The sequence below is a fragment of the Lucilia sericata genome, unplaced genomic scaffold, assembly GCF_015586225.1.
Source record: "Lucilia sericata isolate MDLA Ls3-8-SP2 unplaced genomic scaffold, ASM1558622v1 Contig000068F_arrow, whole genome shotgun sequence".
Lineage (NCBI taxonomy): Eukaryota > Metazoa > Arthropoda > Insecta > Diptera > Calliphoridae > Lucilia > Lucilia sericata.
In genome coordinates, this window is record NW_023994102.1 from 569,579 (window position 1) to 594,474 (window position 24,896).

The 24,896-nt window shown below is 34.3% G+C and overlaps 2 protein-coding genes across 7 annotated transcripts in view; one reads left to right on the forward strand and one right to left on the reverse strand.

Moving 5' to 3' along the window:
- Nucleotides 1-24,896, reverse strand: part of LOC119616357 (lysine-specific demethylase 6A) — a 371,577-nt gene that overhangs the window by 217,029 nt on the left and 129,652 nt on the right. For all 4 annotated transcript variants that reach the window (XM_037972717.1, XM_037972719.1, XM_037972718.1 and 1 more), the window contains 3 exons: nucleotides 21,807-21,935; nucleotides 21,521-21,746; nucleotides 21,283-21,460 (listed from right to left, as the gene is read on the reverse strand). In XM_037972717.1, the coding sequence (XP_037828645.1) occupies nucleotides 21,283-21,460; nucleotides 21,521-21,746; nucleotides 21,807-21,935 (533 nt within the window). The remainder of the gene's footprint in view (nucleotides 1-21,282; nucleotides 21,461-21,520; nucleotides 21,747-21,806; nucleotides 21,936-24,896) is intronic.
- Nucleotides 1,327-4,129, forward strand: LOC119616360 (anaphase-promoting complex subunit 1-like). 3 transcript variants are annotated; one of them, XM_037972723.1, is made up of 5 exons: nucleotides 1,327-1,788; nucleotides 1,858-2,045; nucleotides 2,114-2,540; nucleotides 2,619-2,826; nucleotides 3,462-4,129. In XM_037972723.1, exons 3-5 carry the CDS (start codon nucleotides 2,451-2,453, stop codon nucleotides 3,707-3,709), a joined length of 546 nt encoding a protein of 181 aa, XP_037828651.1. In that variant the 5' UTR covers nucleotides 1,327-1,788; nucleotides 1,858-2,045; nucleotides 2,114-2,450; the 3' UTR covers nucleotides 3,710-4,129. The 3 variants fall into 3 exon arrangements, with proteins under 3 accessions (XP_037828651.1, XP_037828653.1, XP_037828652.1); XM_037972725.1 differs by having other exon boundaries at nucleotides 3,537-4,129; XM_037972724.1 differs by lacking the exon at nucleotides 1,858-2,045 and having other exon boundaries at nucleotides 2,373-2,540.

The following is a 24,896-nucleotide window of genomic DNA, read 5'->3' on the forward strand; positions in this document are numbered from 1 at the left end:
CATTTTAACAGTTTTTTTTATTAATAATTCATTTAAATTTAGAAATGAAAAAAAGCTGTTAATTGTAGATAAGAACGGATATGTTAATTAGAAAAGATATTTCATCAAATTTTTTCTTTAGCCGAAAACGCGGAGTTTCTTGAATTACTAGATAATTCGACGAAGCACACCTAAACCGCTAATTAAAATTGGTAACACTTAACATTCATCGGCAGCTGACAATGACGCTTATACCAAAATCGATATGCCGTTAGAAAAAAGTACGATTTTGTATTAAATGCATTGAAAAAAGTTCGGTCATGTGTATGAACTTTATTTCCAAACTTTATATAGATTTTCATTTTAAACGTTTTTATATTATTTACTCATTTAAATTCTGAAATGGAAGCAGAAGATAATTATAAACAAGCAGTTATTGGCTAACCACAAAAATATTTGCATCAAAGTTTCTCGTGTGCAGAAAACGCAGTGTTTTTCTTTAAAAAAAAAAAACTTGTGAAGCACACCCATCCCGCTAATTAAAATTAATAAAATTATGTACTTCTAGGTTGCTATTAATGAGGTGAATAGCAAAATCTATAAGTCGTTCGAAAATATACAACCATTTTGGATTTAATGCAATTTAAAAAATGCATTCGAATATATGCATAAATAAATTAAAACGTCATAATTTTTAATCTATCAAACATAAATGCATAATTTTTTAGTATTTATATACACTATCATCCTGACAATAATGGACTAGAGTCTAATCTCTAATCTGGACTATAGTATAGGTTATAGTCTAAACGAGAATCTTGTCGATAGTTTAAAGCAGGGACAGAAAATAATGATTAATTTAAAACAAAAAAATCAAATACAAGGATTAAGAGTAAAAGTTAATTGAATATACCATTTAATTCTCTCTAAAGATGCATTATCGGTCAAAACAATGATTTTTATTTTTTAAGTTTTATTTAAAAAACTTAATTTCAGGGTTTCAAAAAACTGCTAATTGCAGTCGCAAATTACTAAATATTTGACTAAATTTAGTACCATGCTTAAAAAATAGTAACTCGTTAAAATTTCCCCTTACAAGCTAACTGAAGTCAGTCAACTGTGTCAACACATTGCTGCAATAACTTGCAAGTGGTTTTGTTTTTCTTCAGCAGCCACACACACAAGCAGCGACATTGTTAAGTTTTTCAACTCAGCCGAACTGAACACAACGACTGAACAGTAAAAACAGTTTTGCGTGTGCTGCTTACGTATTGCGTAGTTTTTGGTTTCGTTTTCTTACTAAGGGACTTAAAAAAAACTGATAGTTTGACTGGTTAGTACCAAAGTAAATTTATAAAGTAGACTCAGTAGAACAGCTGACTATTTTTTTTAAAACTCACTTATGGACGAAAATGTCAAAATTGTTTACGTTGCAATTTTTGACAGCTTCAACCAAAGACTTTTATGTCAAATTATTTGCCATATTTGTTTTAGTGGAAAAAAATTAAATTGTGTGTTGTTTTATAAAAAATAAAAATAAAAGTGAAAAAACTTGAATTTTGTGTGGTTTATGTACTAAAAAATTATGAAAAGGTGTATAATTTGCAAGAAAATTTCCAAAAAAGGAAATGGGAGCTTTTTTATTGTCCCCACAGATGAGAGGAGGCGACGAAAGTGGATGGAGGCTTGCAAGATGCAACTCCCGGCACCTGCTTATGTGTGTATGGACCATTTCTCTCCATCAAATTTTATTAAAAGCGGTCGGTGTTTGAACTTGATATATGATGCTGTTCCTTCCGTTCAACCAATGTAAGTATATTCTACTTTTTCTATATTAAGATAACTTTAAGAATTTAATCTGAAATATTCTACTTTCAGAAACAACTTTTGTTTGGGTCTACGTGATCCTGCCGTTAATCGTCTTACTTTAGTTTATAGTTCGGGGAAAATGTTAAGCATTTGTTTAAGTCTCTTGCCTTCAGAACAAAACCGGGAGACACTACATTCGAAGATGAGTTTCATTTGTTATCACCAGTACACCCTCTGCAGCCACAGTTTTCCAATAGGTAAGTAGAAAAAGATTTTCTATATTAAGATAACTTTAAGAATTTAATCTGAAATATTCTACTTTCAGAAACAACTTTTGTTTGGGTCTACGTGATCCTGCCGTTAATCGTCTTACTTTAGTTTATAGTTCGGGGAAAATCTTAAGCATTTGTTTAAGTCTCTTGCCTTCAGAACAAAACATCTAATGGGATTTTCAGCTGTTATGCATGATTATAGCAGTAACACTGCTACATCGTTTAGTGCTGAAGATCCAAAGAAAATAAAAAAAAATGATGAAATACATTCGGGTACCGAAGAAGATTGACAATTTATGTTGTCCATTCTAGATGGATCGGATAATAAACCATCAAAAGAAAATTATTCACAATGTACAATATTGATACTACGGCTTGTTTATTCATACAATGCTGGCGATATTTTATAGTTTTCATTTACTCTATGAGGACTTTAAATTGGACGATATTATGCATGCACATTTGTTGCCATTAGCCAAGGTGAGCCAAGCAAAGTTAGCCAGCAATTTAATTTCAAATGAATATTATAAAATATTTGGTTTTATTTTCCTTAATTAGTTTCTGCATCAATTGGCCTACGTAATGCAATTACAATCTTATACTTTTCGTCATGCTATGGATTTTCCTTTGCTGGTGAAAAATTGTTCCAAGACTTGTATTTTAACCGAACAGCATGGTTCTCAAATGTCTTACAAGGAACTTTCACAGGTGCAAGCTCCTAGTGTTTTTAACCAACTGAATGCATTGCCGTATAATTATGTGGAAGGTAATAATAATAATTGTACTTTTGCTACACTAAGGGGGTTATTTCGTAAATCCTTTGCGTTGAACGCATCACCTACACTTCACATTCAAAAGTGAACACTTTATCATACGGAGCTACTCGATCGCGTATTAGGTGAAATCTGTATTCCAACTTTATTGATACATTGGAGCACCGTCACCGAGTTCTATCGATATTACAATGGAGTGACTTTAGCTATGTATGTATATGAAGATTGTGTAATGTTATCCAATCGCCATTCAGCTACAAAATCTGGATAAAATTCATATATGGATATAAGTGCTCTAATTTCAGAGAATGAGTTTCATTGTAGTATCAATAGAAATATATACCAATTTGCGTCCTTTCCCGTACGAGGTCGAGTAGCTTCAATATCACAACTTTTCCATAAAGATAGCTGTTACATGTACATAATTTATTCAATAAAATTTCAAAGCGAACGCCTGAATAAATTAGGTGTTCGATTTGAAGTTTCAAGTGTGTATTTTTCAGGTGATGCGTTTTATAAAATATAATTTTTTATACATTTTTCACAAATAACGAAGCACTTGTTTCAACGCAAACAATCACCTGCCATAATGAAGTGTTTTACAAAATACAAATTTAAAAATTGATAGGTGAAGTGAGGCGTAGGGATTTACGAAATTATGCCCTAAATAAAAGTTCAAATTATTCGCAAAATATGAACATAGTCACGGAAGACTCCTTATCGGCTCGTTGTCCACCCTCTAAAAGTGGCATATCACAAATGGAAGGTGCTTTAGATGATGGCATGGATAATATAGGTACCAAATTCTTAAGTCTACGTTATCCGGATGATATGCGCATAACAGATAGATATTACACAATCGCCTGGAACTTCTGATCATGAATTTATTGAGGAGCAAGAAAAACAATTATTTACATTGTGCACTCGTACCATGACTTTACCTTTGGGTAGAGGAGGTATGTTTACTTTAAGAACCAACGGAATCAATGCCAATACCAAAACTATGTCTAACCAGCAAGAAACCTATTAAAGGAACCACTGTTGAAATGCAGCAAATTGAATTCCAGGCCAATATGAGTTTATGGCCAACATTTCATAATGGTGTAGCAGCTGGCCTGAAAATATGATCAAATGCACGGGATGTACCCTCCACCTGGATTGTTTACAATAAGCCAAAACGACCAGCCGAGAATAAGTGAATAAGTCCAGAAGTAGTTTCCATATTTCTTGGAGAAAAAATACTATATTTCTATTAAATGTATGTCAAACTTAAATAAATTGCTGACACATTTTTTATTTATTTGCATTTTTATTTATTCTTAAACTAAACTAATAAAATGTCTTTTACTAAAATATTATTTTTTTGTGTTGTTATCAAAGAAAATTTTTGTAAACAAAGATCATATGATTTTGACAGCAAAGACCTTAAACCAAAAACAAAATCGTTTGTGGTTTTTGTAAATGTTGTATTTGTTGTAGAACTGTCGCTACTTTATTAATTTACTTTGGTTAGTACAAATCAAGCCGACTGAACAATAAAACTTGATGGGTTGTTTGTTCATTAAGACTTTGTTATTGTATGCAATTTGTTTTAGTATATTGTATGTTTTTGTGTTTAAGCAATACGTAAGCAGCACACGCAAATCTGTTTTTACTGTTCAGTCGTTGTGTTCAGTTCGGCTGAATTGAAAAACTTAACATGGCCGCTGCTTGTGTGTTTGGCTGCTGAAGAAAAACAAAACCACTTGCAAGTTATTGCAGCAGTGCGTTGACACAGTTGACTGACTTCAGTTAGCTTGTGAGGGAAAAATAAATACTTGAACTTTCTTCAGTTCAGTCGACATTTAAAAAAATAAAACTAAAAACTAAATATTAAACCCTGCCTAATTTTAATTATTATTCGTTGAGTTTTATATATTACTCAGAAAATAATAATTTTTCTTAAGTTTTATTTTTTTTGTTCAAATCATAACGATTATTTTTGATTTTTATATTTTTCATTGAGAAATAAAAATCAATTTTAAGTTTTATTTTTTTACTTGAAAAATAAAAATTATTATTGAGTTTTATTTTATTTTTTTCAAAAATAAAACTCAATATGAAAACATTTTCTTTTATAAAATGTATGGAAATATGACTTTTTATAATATTAAATGTAGTTTTTAAGCTTTTCTTAAGAAATTTTCAAAAAAAAAAAAAAAAAGGAAAGTATGCATTTTAACTCTTCACTATCTAAAACGCATAGCTATGATAATATTGATATTTATAAAATTTTCAATATGGAATATCTGCATCCAATATAAGGTTTAGTTTCCAATTCGAATTTTTATGTTATGTCAAAGTTTTTTCGGATTGCATAAACACTCATTTATGGATACATTATCTCTTTTTATACCCACAAATATTGGGGTAATCTGATTTTGTCATTTCGTTTGTAATTCGTCGTAGTCGTAGACTCACATAAGTTCATACATACATATATTCTGGGTCCTTATAATATTCTAAGACGATGTAGTCAAATACAAACATCTGTCTGTTGGATGCACTATATAGTGCAAACAGAAAAAGCAAGGATGCTGAAATTGAAAAGTCCTTCCAGAATAAAGTTTAAATTCTTATAAATATGTTTATTATATAGCAATTGTGATCAAATACTACCCAAGAATATAAGTAGTCCGAAATCACATGTAAAATGTGACGAAAATTAGGTCTCATTTGTCCATAAAAGACACTCTTTCGAAAATCGCCCTAATGCTCACATTGTTTCGATATATCATAATATAGTGGGTACAGTGTTAATCCAATAAGTGGTTAATCGTAATAAATAATTCCGAATAGATTGATACACAATCATCTTCTTAAGACCGCCTTCCAAACTCACTTTAAGTTTATTAGATACGTTTAGATAGTGACAATACATATAAGATTCGGCTTGCCTGAATATAACACAACTACTTCTTTTTAATATTATAATAACATTTTAATCAAAATTTCATTTATTTGTAAGAATATATTTTCATATTAAGTTTTATTTTTGAAGAAAATAATATAAAACTCGAGAATAACTTTTATTTTTCAAGCAAAAATATAAAACTTAAAAATGATTTTTATTTTTCAATAAAAAAACTTAAAAATAATAATTATTTCTTGAACAAAAAATAAAATTCAAGAAATAAATTTTATTTTTGAACAAAAAAAAAAAAAAAAAAACTTAACATTAAGTTTTATTTTTGAGGAAAAAAAATTTTTATCTTGAAAAATAATTATTAAATATTAAGTTTTATAATAAAACTTATAACAGTTACTGTCTCTGGTTTAAACTATAATGTAGTCGATAGTCTGGACCATAGCCTAGTCTATACTCTGGACTATAGTTTAGTCTATAGTCAGGACTATCTAGAGTCTGGACTAAAGTCTTGTCTATAGTTTGGACTATAGTCTGGAATAAAGACTATACCTTGCTTATAAGGTAGTATACATGGACAGCTAGCTGACCGATCACACAGAAAGGCTATCAACCGTTTTATAAAATTTAAAGCAGACATTATTATCATCAGCTCACATACGAAACACCACTAAACGTTTCGTTTTAGCAATAAAACTTGTTTCGTTAGAATGAATTTGCAAAGTCCCTGTTTCTTTCTGCAAGTCTGCACACCAAATTTTTCATTTTCATTTCCTGTAAATGTTTAAAGTAATTAGCTTCTGTTACATATTGAATTCGTTATTAGTCCTACCTTTGATTGCAATTTAAATCCAAATGATTTGGATGTAACAAATTGTTAGATTTTTTTATTTTTTTAAATGGTTTCAGAAATTATTTAATTTTTAGATAGAAACTTTCAAAATTATATAAACTTTTAATGAAAACTTCAAAATCCTTAAGCATGTCAGATAGAGAATTTAAAAAAATAAAGAGAGAATGACACTACCTTCTATTTTTCTTCCATGATTATGATTATTACAGCTTAACTCCTCAAATATAATAACTCCAACATCCATGTGTAGAAACATTTACAAATAATTTTGCATATTTTTTACATTTATTTGCAATTGTTTATATTTTTTCCCCGAATAGCTAAAACGTTTACAAAAATAATTATAATAATTTTGACAATTTTTGTTACCGTATAAAATAAAATTTATAATATATTACCACATCATTTTTTTTTTTTTTAATTTTCGAACAAATTATTTTTTTTAATTGTTCTAAACTTAAAAAAAATTGTGCATCTGGTAAATTTGAATTGATTTTCAAATTCACAAACCAATTTTAAAACTGTTATTATTATAGAATACAAAATATTCATGTTAACGTTTTTGTTTCTGTACATTTACAGAAACGAACAAAAAACAAGTTAGAGTGCTATATTCGGCTATGCCGAATCTTAAATACCCTCCATCAGCAAGCTACTTTTTATTAAAACTCATTTAAATATCTAATTTTCAGATAACTTTGCAAAATTTTTGCTTCCGTATTGAGGGTACTAACATTAATGCATATGTCAAATTAATTTTAATAAGGTCGAGAAAAATTTATATTAATTCCGTAGAATGATTTGTATATACAAAATACACATTTATGTCGAATTTTATCCCGATAACTTTGATTGACAATGTGCATTTGAGTAATTTTCGGAAATGGTCCTTATATGGGAATTGTGACCAATTATCGATCGATAAGGAAAAAATTTCGTATAATGATTTATATGCCAAAAAAATTCAATTCGAATTTTACTATAATAGATTTACTAATTAATGAAATATGTGCGTTTAGGTGATTTTCGGAAGTGCTTTATATGTATACGAGCTATAACCTTATACAAAACATATTTTTGTCGAATTTTATCAAGATATCTTTATTTGATAATAAAATATGTGCGCATAAGTGATTTGTTTGAAGTGGACCTTATATAGCAGCTATTACCATATATGGACCAATCCGGAAAATTTTGGAAGAGTGATTCATATAAAGATAAAACATATTTGTGCCGAATTTTATCTAGATAACTTTATTTAACAATTAAATATGTGCGTTTAAGTGATTTTCGGAGGTGGGACTTATATGGGAGCTATGACCAATAATGGACCGATCCGTAAAAAATTTAGTAGATTGATTTGTATGTACACAAAACATATTTAACTCGAATTTTATCACAATAGCTATATTCATCAATGAAATATGTACGTTTAGGTGATTTTCGGAAGTGGACCTTATATGGGAGCTATGACCAATTGTGGACCGACTGAGATCTACGTTGACTGTATGATTTCTGTTCATATTATATTTGCATGTACAAAATTTTGTGTTGATACAGATATATTTGAGGGAGTTATTAACGATAAACTAATTTCCGGGAATATATACCTTTGTATGGGGGCTATGGGAAATACTCGGTCGATTATAAAGATTTTGAACATAATTTATCACAGGCATAAAAAAATAATGTGTGATAAAATTCATCGAAATATCTTTGGTAGTTTCTGAGAAAACTTCAAAAGAATGTTGAAAAAAACGTAATTTTTTTCGAGGTAGTCTGAAATTTTTACTCATAACTTTTTACGTTGTATACCGAATTTGCTGATTTTCAATACAAAACTGCTTAGAATAATAATAAATATTTTGGGTGAATTTGGTTGATTTCCTTTGCTTAGTTTTAATGTGAGCGTGTTTTACACAGACAGACAGACGGACATAGCTAAATCAACTCAGAATTTGATAAGGACCCAGAATATATATACTTTGTTGGATCTTAGATGAATATTTCTTGGTGTTACACACGGAACGACAAACTTATATATACCCTCTATCACCACTGATGGTGGTGGAGGGTATAATTATAGAATAAGGGTATTAGTCTGTTCAATAAATTTATCAGAATAATATCTATAACGGAGGGTCGACAAAAAGGGAATATAACTATCTTTAACCAGAACATAGTGACTGATAATAATTATAATGAAAATTTTGTACTTCGAGGCAAATCCACAAAACTGTCCAGAAATTCTTTGAAGGGAGGATTTCCGGAAAAAATAAATACCCACACTGAAAATAATCCATACCTAATATACACGAAAATGTCGTACATTGTACGAAATGCTTCATGGTTTCGCAACACGAAATTCTTTCGTAATATATACGAAATTCTACGAAATATTTTGGTATAATGCAAAATAATTTTATATAATTTTAGAAAAAAAATTTGTTTATTTTACGATTCTTTTTTTAAATACATAATTAGGTTAGTTCATTTAAAAAATATTATTGTAAATTAAAAAAAATGAGAATTTAAAAAAAAAAAAACAATTGCTAACGGGGGTTCGTTTTTAGATCATTTTCTTTTGAGCTCAAATATGGATCTTATTGATCCAAATGGCGTTAAAAAAAAATTCTTCGCCAAGGGTAACATCTTGTCGTGATGCGAGGGCTTAAGTACACATCGTGACTATAACTTACTGTGACTAATGCTTCGATATCCAGCCACAGGAAGTTGTGGTTTCAAAGAAGTGTATAACTAAAGGTTACTCATCCTGTCAAGATAGTGAGAGTGGTATGTGTCTGTCAATTCTACCTCCTTCTATCATGACATATATATGCACTTTTAAGGTCAAGGTGAGTGGTAGCAGTGCCGAGGGCCTGGATGACTAGCCAGTGCATAAAGAGGCTAGTTGCTAACAGCTCCCCTCAGCGTCATGGTAAAGCGCTGTTGTAACGTAGTTGCCTAGTCCACGTACGCCGTCTGTACGTGCATACTCGTGGGATTCAAAATAGAGAAACCAAACCCAAAAACAAACAAGGAGGAGAGTAGGGACACGACGGAAGGGGTGGTCGACCTGTTAGGGAGAGACAGTCCGGGCGTCACGGTCAACGAGGATGAGAGGGAGTTGGACAGTACATGGGAGGACGGTGACGTTACCCTTACTGACCTCCATGCCAGAATTGTTGAGCATGAAGGTCAGGTACTGTCCGACTTAGACGTGGAGGGTCTTCTGGGGGTGTCAAGTGACTCCTTTGGTGAAACTAGTGCCACACAGAAGCTGGGGAATTTATCTCTGTCTGACGAAGAGCTTGCTGACAGTCAGACTGTTAAGATAACATCCCCTGCTAAAGAGGCCAAGAGGATCCAAAGGGGACATTTGGGAGAAGACAGTCCACAGGTCGTTCGGCAAGTAGCCGTGGAGGAGAAGCCAAGTGCCCCTCCACAACCTGCAGTCTGCCAAAAGGCAAAGAGGGTGGTATCCCGAAAACCAATGCGCTCATGTCTTCGGAGCGAGCTGCGGAGGTCAAAGGTCTACCACCCAAAAAACCTAGCAAGGTGGACACGACACCAGGAAAGGTAAAGAGGACCGGTAAACTTCCGGCCCGCTCTCCTACTGACCTCCGCAAGGACGTCAGTAAGGGAAAAGGCTCCGGTAGTGACCGACCCTCCAAACAAGTGGTGTCAAAGTCACCCAGCACAACGAAGAGGTCTGGTCCATCCCCGGCTGGCGCTCGTAAAGGTCCCCGCAAAGAGACAATTAAGAGAGCCAGATCTGGGGACGATCAACCCTCTTCATCCAGCATGAAGGTGAATAAGTCAACCAGCCTGGATGTATGCCTTCAAGTGGCAGTCATTGATCGGAATGATCCAGATGGGAGGAGCAGACCATACTGGCAGTATTGGCCAAACTACTTTCGATTCGCTGTGGATCGTAAGTCCTTGGAAGTCCTGGATGAGATGGGGGGGTTGCTAAGTTTGGTCTTGGCACTGTCAGGTTCCGGTACCCGAAACATGACAGAACCAAAGAAGTTGCTAGTGGTGCAGATAAACCTGCATCACTGTGAAGCATCTTCAGCCGATTTAGTAACCTTCCTCATCGATTCACAGACGGACGTGGCCCTTATCAAAGAACCTTGGATTAACAACAATAAGGTTCTTGGTTTAAGGGTCAAAGACTACACCTTATTTGTCCCGTCTTCTGAGAACAAGGTAAGGACTTGTATCCTGGCAAAGAATGAATTAGGTTTTCTCATTTCTCATTCTTTTAGGAGCGGTGACATAACGGTAATAAACAGAGAAGCCAAAGGTAGGCGTACGCTCACACTGGCTTCGGTGTATATGCCGTACGAGGCGACTGACCCACCCGGCTCTGAGGTGCGTGAGCTGACGGCATATGCGAGAAGAAGAAAAAGTGCGATCCTTGTGATGGGCTGTGCTCATCATTGCCAATGGGGCAGCAAGGACATCAACAAAAGAGGTGAGTTAATGTTTGATTTTCTAACTGATAATAATCTCATCATCTGTAACAAGGGCGATACGCCGACGTTCAGGAACAAGGATAGGGAGGCAGTTATAGATTTAACTTTAATTAACCGTTTAGAAGATCTCGTTAGGGATTGGAAGGTTGCAACGGACTGTTCATTTTCGGACCATAGTCGCATTACCTTCACACTTGATTTTGTCTTGGCTAGGAGTTCACCTTTTAGGGATCCTAGGAAAACAAATTGGGGAACCTTTAATGATAGGAAGAGTCTGTGTTGGCACAACGGGCCTTGTGCGATTTGTTGCCAACTGATTTAGAGGGGGTTGTAAACGAGTTCACAGACCTATTTAGGGGAAGCTATGAGCTATCTTGTCCTGTTACTTTCCCGGGCAAAAGAGAGCAACCTAAGTGGTGGACCAAGGAACTTAGATTTCAAAGGTCGACTGTTAGGAAATTGTTCAATAGGGCCAAGCTTACAGGTCAAGCAATTGACTGGAACAACTATAAAATGTGTTTCAATAAGTATAAAGCTGATCTCAAAAGGGCTAAAAGGATTTCATGGTCTCAGTACTGTGAATCCATAGACAATGTAAACGAGTTATCAAGGTTCCGACGGATATTATGTAAGGACCCAAAGGTCATAGGGTATATCCAAAGGAGTGATAACATGGACTAGCTCTGCTAATGGAGACACATTTTCCGGGTTGTCTTGCAACTGAAGATGTGGTTGACGACCAACGGGACTTCGAGTCTGTGGCGCCAAGTAACACCTACAGTTGCATAGAGGAGATAGTCACTAGGGAAAAGCTAGTATGGGCTCCCGGGCCGGATGGCATATTTCCAGCTCTACTAAAGAACTTGCCTCAGGACGCTATATCTCTTCTGCTGGAGATTTTTAGGAGATGCCTTGGTAGTAGGTATTTACCAAAGAGGTGGAGGGAGGTTAGGGTTATTTTCATACCCAAGGCCGGTAAGGCAAGCCACTCAAAGCCAAAGGATTTTAGACCTATCAGCCTGTCTTCTTTTCTTTTGAAGACACTTGAGAGACTGATAGATCTACATCTAAGAAACAATATTGATACTCGCCTCATTAGTGGCCCTCAGCATACCTACCTTAAGGGTAAATCTGTTGAGAGTGCACTGCATGAGGTGGTAAGTTGTGTTGAGCACGGCTTGAAAAATAGGTATTGTACTCTGGCTGCGTTTTTGGATATTGAGGGAGCCTTCAATAATATAAGTATTGAGGCTATTAGGGAGTCGCTTATAGGGCTCGGAGTTCAGGAATTCCTGGTGAGTTGGATAGTCTGCATGCTTAGCAGTAGAATTATTAACTCGACCCTAGGGAATCATTGCATTAGGAGAAGGGTTACCAGGGGGACACCACAGGGGGTGTTTTATCTCCTCTTCTGTGGCTACTAGCGGTTAACGGTATCCTAAGGCTATTTGAATCTAAGGGTAGGAAGATAGTTGCCTAAGCGGACGACGTGGTGATACTGGACAAAGGAAAATTTCTATCCACGATCAGTGACATCATGGAGACTGCACTAGGTGAACTCTCATTATGGGCGAAAGATAAGTTACTGGGTGTTAATCCTTGTAAAACGGAACTGGTACTATTTACCAGAAGGTATAAGGTGGACAATTTCAGATTGCCAAAGTTAGATAGCATCGAATTAGGTATATTTAGAGGAGCTAAGTATTTAGGGATCTTTCTTGACAGCAAGCTGCCATGGAAGGAAAATACTCAGGAAAGAATGAAAAAGGGTCTCAATGCCTATTACACATGCAAGAATTGCATAGGAAGGAATTGGGGTCTGCAACCAGATATGGTAAATTGGATTTACACATCGGTTGTCAGACCTATTCTAACTTATGGTTGTATTGTCTGGTGGGAGACATTGAGAAAGGACAGTTACAGGAAGTTGCTCAATAAAGCTCAAAGGTATGCCTCCATTGGCATTACTGGTGCCATTAGAAGTACTCCGCAAGCGGCCTTGGACATCATTCTGAACCTGTCACCTATAGAACATTTTGTAGCGGGTGTGGCGGCTAGGAATCTACTAAGACTCTACGAGTCTTCGTTAGAGAAACCTTCGCGCGACAATCATACAAAAATTTTGTACGAAACACCTCTGATAGAATTTCCAACTAGGGATGATTGGCTTGTATCCGATAGACTGTTTGGTGGGTGTGCAGTTTTCACTGACGGGTCTTTCCGACTCCCTGACGAATGTAGTGTCTTCCAAGCAGAGATCCTAGCGATCTGGAAAGCGACGGAACTGATAAGGAATCATATCGATCCGGGGTCGGTTGTGACAATTTATGTTGATAGTCAAGCTGCTCTTAGAGCATTGGTTTGTCACACGGTACATTCGCGCCTAGTTGTAGATTGTAGAAATGCCCTTAGGGACATTATGAGACTGTTTGTCATTAGATCTTCTGCTGCGGGTAGTCACCTTGAGTCTTCGGGCACGGTGCAGAGGCTTAAGCATTCTAAGAATGTGAACTAAGAACTACCCTCCCCATACCTCACAGCGTCTGTCCTCTATGTTAAGAGCGGCTGTGGGGCAATGACCATCTTCGGTCGCCTTGCGATCACGACCTCAAATTGGTAGCGTCTGTTCCCTTAGTTAAGGCGGCTACCAAATCCTTTAGTTAAGGCGGCTACCAATTTTTTGATGTCGGTCCGGGACTGTGGTTTGGGTTACCTAGGCAACATAACCGTAACTTTCTAGCGTTTGTTCCCTATGTTAAGGGCGGCTAGAAGGTACAATTTGGTTGTCAGTCTGTATGTTTTTGTTCGTAAAAAAATCGAGGGTGCGTCTGACTCATATTGAGCGGCATCCTGGTTTGCGTCTGACTGCAGAGGAGCGGCAGTGTCTTTTTTCACACCTGTGGTAGAGGTATAAACTACCAAACCCCCCACCCCCCATGAAATGCCAGAACATAAAGACGGCCCTATGTCCTTGGACGAGGGTGCTAAAATCTGGTCTGGTAGTCAAAAATGCTACTGGGGTAGATAAAACGGACAAAGCCCTAGGCTTTCTCAAAAACTGCATCCGTGGAGTTGGCGAACCCTGGCCCAACGCGAATATTGAAATCGTCCCACTGGACCAAATACCTTTTCGTACGACGGTGAGAGTGTGGGTTCCTCCTCCTATTCTGGAGGACAAATCCATACTAACACTAATTAAGCGTCAGAATAAGGAACTTGGTACTGACGACTGGACGATAGAACGAGGACGCACGAGGGACAAGGGAGAAGGTAAGGATCTCTGGATCAAAATTGTTTCAGAATCCCTCCGACTCCTTCGTTCCTCTCAAGGCGTCATAAAATACGGGCTCAACCAACTTCGGTTGATCTTGCCCGCAGAGAAACGCAGTGATGAATCCAAGCGGCCTGAGGGTGGTACAGATTAATCTGCACCACTCCGAAGCAGCAACGGACGACTTGCTGCGCTTTATGGAGAAGGAAGTTATCCACGTGGCCTTAATCCAAGAACCCTGGCTTGCAGCCAGTAAAGTTCGAGGCGTCCGGTCACGAAACTATGTCTCTCCAATCCCTGAAGGTAAAATAAGGAGCTGTATTTTGGTCAGGAAGGACATTAAAGTTTTTCTTCTATCTAATTACAGTTCTGGTGATTTAACGGTAGTTGCATTAGAGCGACGGGGCCTACCAACTCTAATTATATCATCTGCGTACCTACCGTACGGCGAAGACAATCCGCCCTCACGTGCCGTACGCAGACTAATAGAATGGTGTAGTACAAGGGGCCATGATCTTGTCATGGGATGTGATGCTAATGCCCATCATACTCTGTGGGGGAGCTCGGATATTAATGACAGAGGTGAGTGTTTACTTCAATACCTTCTAACTACAAACCTTAGTGTTTGCAATAGGGGTAATAGACCAACGATTTTCAATAGGATCAGAGAACAGGTCATTGATATTACTTTGGTAGGGAACACTGACTCAGTCAGAATTCTTGGTTGGAGAGTATCACTCGAGTGCTCATTCTCCGATCATCACAGAATAATCTTTACGATACAGCTTACGATGGCTAAGGAAAACCCCTTTAGAAATCCCAGGAAACCCGACTGGATCAAATTCAGTAGTCTGATTGATACCATACCACCTCCGGAAACGGATGGACTACATGGTACACAAGACTTGGACGACTCAGTAGATTATCTATCCAGGACTTTAAGGGAAGCCTACTATGCTTCATGTAGGCTGCGGCAGGAACCTAGGAAATTCCGGCAACCATGGTGGAATCCTAAACTAATGCAGCTAAGGAAAGAATGTAGGAAACTATTTAATAAAGCGAAGAGGGATCAGGACCCGTTAAGCTGTGACGATTATCGTCAAAGCTTCAATAATTTCAAGAGGGAAACCAGAAGGGCTAAGAAGGAATCCTGGAAGCGTTTCTGTGAGGAGCTGGAGAGTACCATGGAGGCATCACGTCTACGCAAGGTGCTGTCCAAAGACCCCGGTACGGTTGGATTCCTGATGAAACCGGATGGCAACTTTACTGAAAGTAGCACCGAAACTCTGGAACTGCTTATGGAGACACACTTTCTGGGTTGCAGAGATGATGAAAGTGAAGGCTCCACTTAGGAGCACCTCGCAGCTTCTCGAATCCACATAAGTGAATAAATAAGTAAATTCTGGTACTATTGATTCATTAAGATTCCATATACAGGTCCACCTTCCGAAATCCGCAAATTTACAGCCAAATATAAGAGTTGGTTATATGGTAATAATATAAATGCAATGTAATTAGTAATTAGAATGAACTAAATTCATAAAAAGTTATAGAAAATTATAAATTTTAGCACATAAATTGCAATGGCATAGTGATAATTACATGAATTTATTACAATTATACTCAGATATGTGGCATTTCATTCACAAACAAATTTAATACGTTAATTTGTTCAAAATTTTTCCATTAATTTAATATATTTTAAAGGAAAATTTAGACATAACCGACACCTTGCTGTTACAAAATTCATAAACAGAAAATAAATGTGTACTTACGTCTTTTTTATTTTTCTTGTAAAGTTGAAACCATTGGATCTATAGCAACGAAATTTTCAGAGATGATGCTAATAGACCTAAATTATCGATTTCTATAAAAAAACGAAAATCGAAAATCAAGTCGCTTACGTCCATTTTGCAAAAAGGGCTCGATATGTAAGAAAACTTTTGGGAAAAGATGGGGTCTTAAACCATACATTGTGCACTGGATGTACACCGCGGTCATAAGACCTATTTTGACCTACGGAGCTCTTATTTGGTGGGGAGCATATGGACATAAATACATAGATATGGATGTATATACGTGTGTGTTATAAAGAAAAAAAAAACAAAAGAAAACAACAAGTGTCTATTGTCGAAAGAGGGAATTAATTTTACTGCCAATAATTTATTGTGAATTAATTTTAATCCCTATTTAATACATCCTTGCGCGATTTTATTTTATACAGTACCTGTTGACAGATAGTGATCGGTACTTTTATAATCAAGGCTGCGTTTGTTTACATGGGACAACAGCCATAATTGATAATTAAAATTTGCATTTTTTTCGGCAAATACTTAAATAAATAAATTATTTTCAATAATTAAATTTTATGAAAATTATTTTGGTGTAAATTTTCTAGTGAAACACATAGTGATCAAAATAATTAGAGACTGCATTTAATGCAAGGTTTGTTCACACAAATTTAATATTAGTAATTGTGTTGTGAAAGATAAAATTCTTCTTCTTCCTCCTTTTACTAATTTATTGTTAGTTACCCTACGGTCGGTCGATATGACTTAAAATAGTCCAATCTTAACATTGTGAAAAATGCCTTTGACAGCCCTCGAACGATTCACTCGTGCTTCAGATGCCGTAATAAAATTTGAGGCAAACTTTAATAATATTCACGAGGAAGAACATCACGTATACTACTTCCAAGTTTTAGAAAGTGAATTGAAGATGTGTTGGGAAAAAGTGAAAATTACTTTCGATAAGTGTTTAGATGACCTTGAATCTTATGAAGACGCGGAGTCAGAAGATATTCAAGTGGCCGAAAATAAATTTCAGAGTACCCTAAATGTTTATGCGCGATGTTCAAAGTCGATACAAATTAAGATTGATGAATTGGAAGCAAAGACTAAGCCTAAAGTTTTCCCTCATCCAAACAATGATTCAAATTTTGATAATGTTAGTCATTTTCCGCCATGTGATACGGACATCTTCAATGGCGATTATCTCTCATGGCCTACATTTAGGGATCTTTTTACTGCCTTATATATTAATAACAGTCGGCTTAGTAATATCGAGCGATTATGTTATTTAGTAAAAAGAACAGATAACGAAGCGAGAGAAATTGTGTCTAAATGTCCGTTGACTAATGCTGGGTTTGATATAGCGTGGAAAAGTTTGAAAAATACGTACGAAAATCCTCGAATGCTAGTTAATAATCAGTTAAAGTGTTTGTTTGGTTTAGACACAATAACAGATGAGACTAGTTCCTCTTTGAAAAGGGTACAGCGCGGAATCAATGGATTTTTAACTGCTATGTCGATATATGAGATTCCCACTCAAAATTGGGATCCAATTATCGTTTTTATTTGCATACAAAGACTGCCCTCTCAGACAGTGACACTATGGGAACAAAGTGTTAAGGACAAAACTGCCTTATCTTTATGGAAAGATTTTGACATGTTTTTGACCGAAAGAATCCAAACGTTAGATTGCGTACGCGATCTTAAGAGTTCCAATACTGATAAGGAAGGCATTGAACGCAAGGAAAAGACACATGTTTTGAATACAAGTCCTACGAATGCTTGTGTTTTATGTAAAAAACCGGGTCATTTACTTCGTTTTTGCCGTCAGTTTGATAGAATGTCTATTCCTGAGAGATTTAGAACGGTTAAAAAATTTCATTGCTGCATAAATTGTCTAGCTAACTCACATGAAGTTAATGATTGTTTAAGTGAACATCGTTGTTCTATTTGTAATAAGCGGCACCATACTTCACTACATCGGGATTCTTCAGCTTCGCAAAACTGTAGAAATGCACTTCCTGAGTCATTAGATGACAATTCTTCTATGGTTTTACGACCATACAATCCCATTCCTAATGACCAACGACCTACTAACTTGTCAACTGCATTGGTAGAAAGACCGACTACGTCAGGCGCTATAGTTGAACGACAAGTATTTCAAGCTAATCAAAACCATTCTATTCCTTTGGGTAATTTAGCTAATTCATTAGATAAAAATTCTAGTGTGTGTGGTTCTACGACCCACTAATCCAACTCCTAATGACCAACGACCCATTTTGTCAGGTACAACAGCTGGAAGACCTACTACGACAGGCACCATGACTGAACGACAAATATACCATACTCGTAGAAATCATTCTGTTCTTTTGGGTGCAGCCACAGTCGACTTGATACTCAATGGTTGTAAATATCAAGTTAGAGCTTTAATTGACCCTGCTTCAGAATGTACTATTATTTCTGAAAAGTTGATGAAAAGATTAAAGCTGCCAACCATTTCCGAAACAGCGAAGTTTTCAGGCGTAAATGAGGAATTTTTGGCCATTTCGACGAAGACTTGTAATTTGATAATAGGTTCTAGTACTGATTCATCATTTTTATTAAACACTTCGGCATCTGTTTTGCCAAACATTTCGGGAAATCTGCCTTCGGTTTCGGTTAATGCAGACAAATTGCCAAATCTTCATATGGCAGATTCGAATCCCTTCGGGAGCAGACCCGCGGAATTATTATTAGGAGCTGATGTATACCCCCAGCTTATTTTACCCGGAATTAGAAAAAAAGTACTAGGATCATTATTGGCTCAAAAAACCGTATTTGGTTGGATATTAACCGGTCCTGTAAATAGTATTAACTCATCCCCTACGAATAAAAGATATAGGTCAACTAAAAATAGATACATTCCAACATGGAATCGTAATGAACCCAAATGATGTAGGAACTAGTTAGTTTATCAATCTGTTATAGAACCGCAACTTATTAAAATTGTTTGTAAAGCATTAATTTTCATTTCGTCTACGACAAGGCACTACGTGCAAACACTTATTGTAACCTTTTACTAGGTAATATTTAAATATAGATAATTCGAGATTTACGTCTATCCCTAACGCTGTATTAATAGAATCGTAAAAGATGGAAAGAAGAATTTTTGACTAATTTTACTATTGATCGCTTTGTATGGCAGACTTGTTGTTTCGAATTCCTAAATGATCACTATATATCAATTTACTTTACTAACCTTTTCCTAAATTATTTTTAATTCAGCAAGAGTCCTTAGTGATTCAACCGGAGTCTCATCATGGCTCAACCAGAGTCTCATTATGGCTCAACCAGAGTCTCATCATGGCTCAACCAGAGTCTCATCATGGCTCAAACGGGTTCATAATGACCCAAGTAGAAAAAACTGGAGTCTGATCATGGCTCATTTTAATTTGGAAAAAACAGTCCACAAGAGTCCTTAATGACTCGTCATTTATTTAGTTACAACACCTTAAGTGTTGCAAGGGGGCCGGCAATGTTTAAGTACAAATCGATTATTTGCGGTATTTTTCCTCTAAGTGTAAATCCTAATGATTTACTACTTTAGTTTACATCTTTGATGGAAAACTATTACTAATTCAACGAGTAAACCGCTAACTGCATTTAAACTTTGTTAGCCTCCATACTTAGAAATAAGTAGTTTTTTCACTCGTCATATAGAAGCCTTAAAGAGCACTTCTTGTTGTGCATACATGCTTAAGGTAATATATAAATAAAGGAAGACAAATCTTCTCCTTTTATAAAACTAATAATCCTTTGTGTTTTATTCTTTTTGTGCATTTACACTGAACCAAATCGGATTGACGCCGAAACAATGAGATATACTCTCACGACATTGCTATCCTCGGGAGCAAGGGTTTTGACATGTAATTTTTAATATACAATTTAAACTATTATTGTTAAGTTTGGTGCTATATTTTTACGATATTAATATTTGTTTAAGACATTACATTATTATCTTAAATATTTTCTATTAGTTATTTTAATATATGTTGTTCTTATAAAATTGGTTTCAAAAAAGTCTCAATAAATATAACTTTGTGTTTTATTCTTTTTGTGCATTTACACTGAACCAAATCGGATTGACGCCGAAACAATGAGATATACTCTCACGACATTGCTATCCTCGGGAGCAAGGGTTTTGACATGTAATTTTTAATATACAATTTAAACTATTATTGTTAAGTTTGGTGCTATATTTTTACGATATTAATATTTGTTTAAGACATTACATTATTATCTTAAATATTTTCTATTAGTTATTTTAATATATGTTGTTCTTATAAAATTGGTTTCAAAAAAGTCTCAATAAATATAACTTTAACTTTAAAAACCTCTTTTATTTTAAAACACATCAAATGTTCGCCTTCTAAAACTTAAGAAAAAAGGCAGCTAATTTCCCGTCAATTTAAAATTATGTTTAATTTAACTCGCTTAAAATTACGAAAATAACAAAAAAATTCGTAACAAAATAAAATTTTATTTTTTAAAATCAAAAATAATTCTTGTATATATATACTAAATAATTTTGTTACGAACAAAATGTGTTTCTTTCGTTAAATATAGCATGCCTTTACGAATTATTTTTTGTAAAATAAAACAAAGTTTCTTAATATATACGAAAAGAGATATTACTTTGTACTTTCGTAAAATTTGACGCGGGATTGATTAAATAACATTTCGTTTTTTTTGGAAAAGTTAAGCATGGATTATTTTCAGTGCAGTAACATGCCAATATTTTAATATTTAAGGAAATTTGCTAATTTTTGGTAGTTTCAGTTTTCAACGTTTTAAGTTTTATTTAACTAAATGCAAGTAAGTATAAGCTTTTTCCTACTCACTCCTTATTAATAAGAACAAATTTTTTATGTGATTTAAAATTTGTAAAATTCACAATTTTTTTAAAATTATATAAAATTATTTGGAATTTCGTACAATGTACGAATGGTATATTTTGAACAAATCCTAAAACAGTTTATGTTAAAATTTGATTAAATAAAAAAACGATAGTTTTTAAAAACTGCTAATTTCGGTCCTTCATACTAAGAGTAGTGATTAAACTAAAGCAAACTTGTTGCATATGTGACCCTACAAAACAAAAAAGAAATACCTTTTGAGAACTTTTTACAGCATTTAAATAGCACGCAAAAGCATCCTTTGGTTGTCCACAACTTTCATATAGTATACCCAAATTTGTCCAAGCAGCCTTGTGGTCCTTATCAAGTTGAACAGCGCAAATATAGGCCTGTAGTGCATCGGTTGGTTGATTTTGTTGCTGATATAAAACTCTAAAAATAATGACAAATTACTTAGAAATTTACTGTATACACAAAGATTGAGATATATACCCTATAGAACACCATGTATCAGCATTTCCTTCACTTTTTTCGACAGAATTTCTGTAAGCTATGAAAGCATCGTGTACTTTATTTATTCCAGCATAACATCTTCCTAACAAGTATAATGATTGTCCGGATTTAGGATTAGCTTCAATAGCTTTTTGTAAACACAAAATTGCATACGACTCTCGCTGTCTTTTATCGCCAAAATACTCAGAACAATGATACATCCAACCTAAAAAATATATATATTATAGTAAATATTTAGGTATTATATAAAAATACTACTCATTACCAAGTTGCCTGTAAATTACTGCTTTTAAATCCAACGTCAGCTCTTTCTCATTAAGTAATTGCTCATACGCCTCTTTGGCAAATTTATATTTGCGTTGAACTTCATATAGATGTGCAATATGAAAACGAACTAGATAAAGAAATATAATAAATTATTATCGTATGCAGGAATACATGCATAACATAGAACAAACGTATTCCGTCACGGTTTTTCATTGTGCTAAAGTGCAAAATTTTGCACTAATTACAGCAACTATATATGTACATTAGAGTGCTCCAAAAAAACCAAGTTGCGAATTTTGCCCCCCTCTAGAATTGTTCTATTAGTTGTAAAGCTATGCCATACAAACAATTAGGCTGATAGGATAACGTTAACAGGTACCGCAACGGCTCTGAAAAATCGATTTTTTTAAGTTTTTGCTCAAATTTTGCCATTTAATAATAAACTTTGCACTTTATTGTGAAGGAATCGTAATTTACAGATAATAAGCATTTCGTACAAATATTGGTTGAAAAATTTAAAAGTTATTGTAAATTCTCCAGACCATTAATGTGTTTTATTCGAAATGTGACAAAAAAATTATAATTTTTTGGGATAAAAAATCCATTTTGTTGCTCATAATATATCTATAATTACTCGAATATTAGCTTTTGTCCTTATAATATAACGCAAACTTGTTCTCAGCTGTGGTCAAACAAGTTTGATTTTTTCAACGGCCGTTTCAATTCTCCAATTTCAGTTTTTTTGAAACTTTCTTAAATTATAAAATTTTTAGGAGATCTCATGGGGATTTATGGACAATAGATAAGGGAATAAAACGGTAAAAATTAGATCAATACTTCGTACAGTTTAGCTGTACCTGCAATTTAAACTCAGCGGATTTTGGAAAAATCTAAATTTTTTGTAACATTTTACAGAAAACGTATTAATTCTTTACTGTTTTAGATTTTAAATAAATTATTTTTAGAGTATTGTAGTTCAGATAATATAAAATATACAATGGTGGAAAAAATAATAGAAACGACCTTATTTTGCAGTAAAAAATATTTTTTCTCAAAAATTATCCGTTAGAATTTTATGTTTTATATCTTAAATAACACTACTTTCTTATGATATATAGAGTTTACAAGTTTTTTTGCTCCATCGTATTTTATTGGTATTTGAAATATTTAGCATTGCAAAAAATAATAGAAACGATTCATAGTGTTACACTGGAGACAAGCAAAGATTTCTTAAACGGCGTTTTTGTACTTATTTAAGAAATTTTAATTGTAAATGATATTCCCAATATCAAAATATACATTTTCCTAGGTTCTTTATGTTAACGTGTGTTTTTTTCAACGCATGGTTGACCATATGAGCTCTGACGCCTGAATTGGAGCCACGACTTTCAAATATTCTTAAATAAAAAGTTAAAACAGTGAAAGAATTTACTTAACATTGTTAAATTACTTAAATCATAGTTTTTGAATAGATTTTGGGCCGAAGAAGTTTTGAATCCGCTTACAGATAACAATAATCCACCGATTTTTGACACAGATTTTGAGCAATATTTCACATTTTGGCAACTCAACCCGTTCTTGGTGGTTAAAAAGGGGCTTAAATATCAAAGTATCTTGATGGACAGGTAAAATAAATTGAATTTAAAACTAAAGTTTCAAGAAATGTAAAAATTTCGAAAATTAATTTTAAATTTAGGTATAGTACTGTTAATACTTGTATATAGACCCAATACGATGTATTGCAACAAATAAAACAGAACGTTTTTAATTGAGGATAACATATGTTTTTTATTTCATTACCTTTTCTAAGATATAATACGTTTATTTTATAAAAAAACAAGTAAGAGTGCTATATTTGGCTGTGCCGAATCTTATATACCCTTCACCACAGTGTATTTAAAAAATTCAATTCTATAAAATTTTAATTTATTTCATTTTCCCGTTTATATCATTATTATGACAATAGCAAAACGGACAACAACAACGCTAAACGAAAAAAACATACAAAAAAACAAAATACATAAGGCAGTAAAACCAACAGATATCTAAACATACGAAACGAAATACACAAAAAAACAAAAACAAAATACACAACGCAATGAAACCAAGACATCCAAACATACGAAACTGAATACACCAAAAAACAAAAACAATATACACAAGGCAATGAAACATACGAAACGAAAAACTCATAAAAAAAGCAAAAACAAAATACTTAACGCAATGAAACCAACAGACATCCAAACATACGAAACTGAATGCACCAAGAAACAAAAACAATATGCACAAGGCAATGAAACACACAGCCATCCAAACATATGAAACGAATACTCAATGAATAAGCGGTGTTGTTGTTATTGCTTATATCAAAGAATGAAAAAAATAGTCTTTTTTATGAAATTTTTAGAGGTTGTCTCGGATTTTTGCTCATATCTCCGGTATTTATGTACCGATTTTGCTGATTTTAAATAGCGATCTTCTCGAAAGCATGTCTAACAGAATTATTGGATCTCGCCGATATCTGGGGTCCTCTAAAAACTGATTTCAACAAACACACAGACGGACGGACAGACAGACAGACGGACAGACAGACGGACATAGCTTAATCAACTCCGCTACCTATAAGGATCCAGAATATATATACTTTATGGGGTCGGAAAATTATATTATAGAAATTACAAACGGAATGACAAACTTATATATACCCTTCTCACGAAGGTGAAGGGTATAAAAAAATATAAAGAATATTCTTTCTGACGTTTTAATACGATAGGGTGCATTTTATCTAAACTTACATTACAGTAAACTACCTACAATTCATAAAAATTGTTTAGATTTTGTGAACTTTTTGTGTTAAATGTAACTTATTTTAGCATTATTTCACAAGCCCATCCAAGTACGGGTCGAATTGCAAAATAGCGAAATATTGTTCGAAATTTGGCCCAAAAATCGGTGGATTGTCGTTATCTATAAGTGGATTCAAAACTTTTTCTTCTCAAAATCTTCTCATAAACAATTTTTTTAGATAATTTAACCATTAGAAGTCATTTCCTTCACAATCTGAACTTTTTATTTAAGAAAACTTGAA

What these genes read in the sequence shown, in the direction of transcription:
- LOC119616360 (XM_037972723.1), top strand. Translation starts at nt 2,451, where the DNA reads ATGCTGGCGATATTTTATAGTTTTCATTTACTCTATGAGGACTTTAAA. An exon ending in ATTTGTTGCCATTAGCCAAG is followed by an intron (nt 2,541 to 2,618) that starts GTGAGCCAAGCA and finishes TTCCTTAATTAG; the next exon opens with TTTCTGCATCAATTGGCCTA. An exon ending in GCCGTATAATTATGTGGAAG is followed by an intron (nt 2,827 to 3,461) that starts GTAATAATAATA and finishes AAAAATTGATAG; the next exon opens with GTGAAGTGAGGCGTAGGGAT.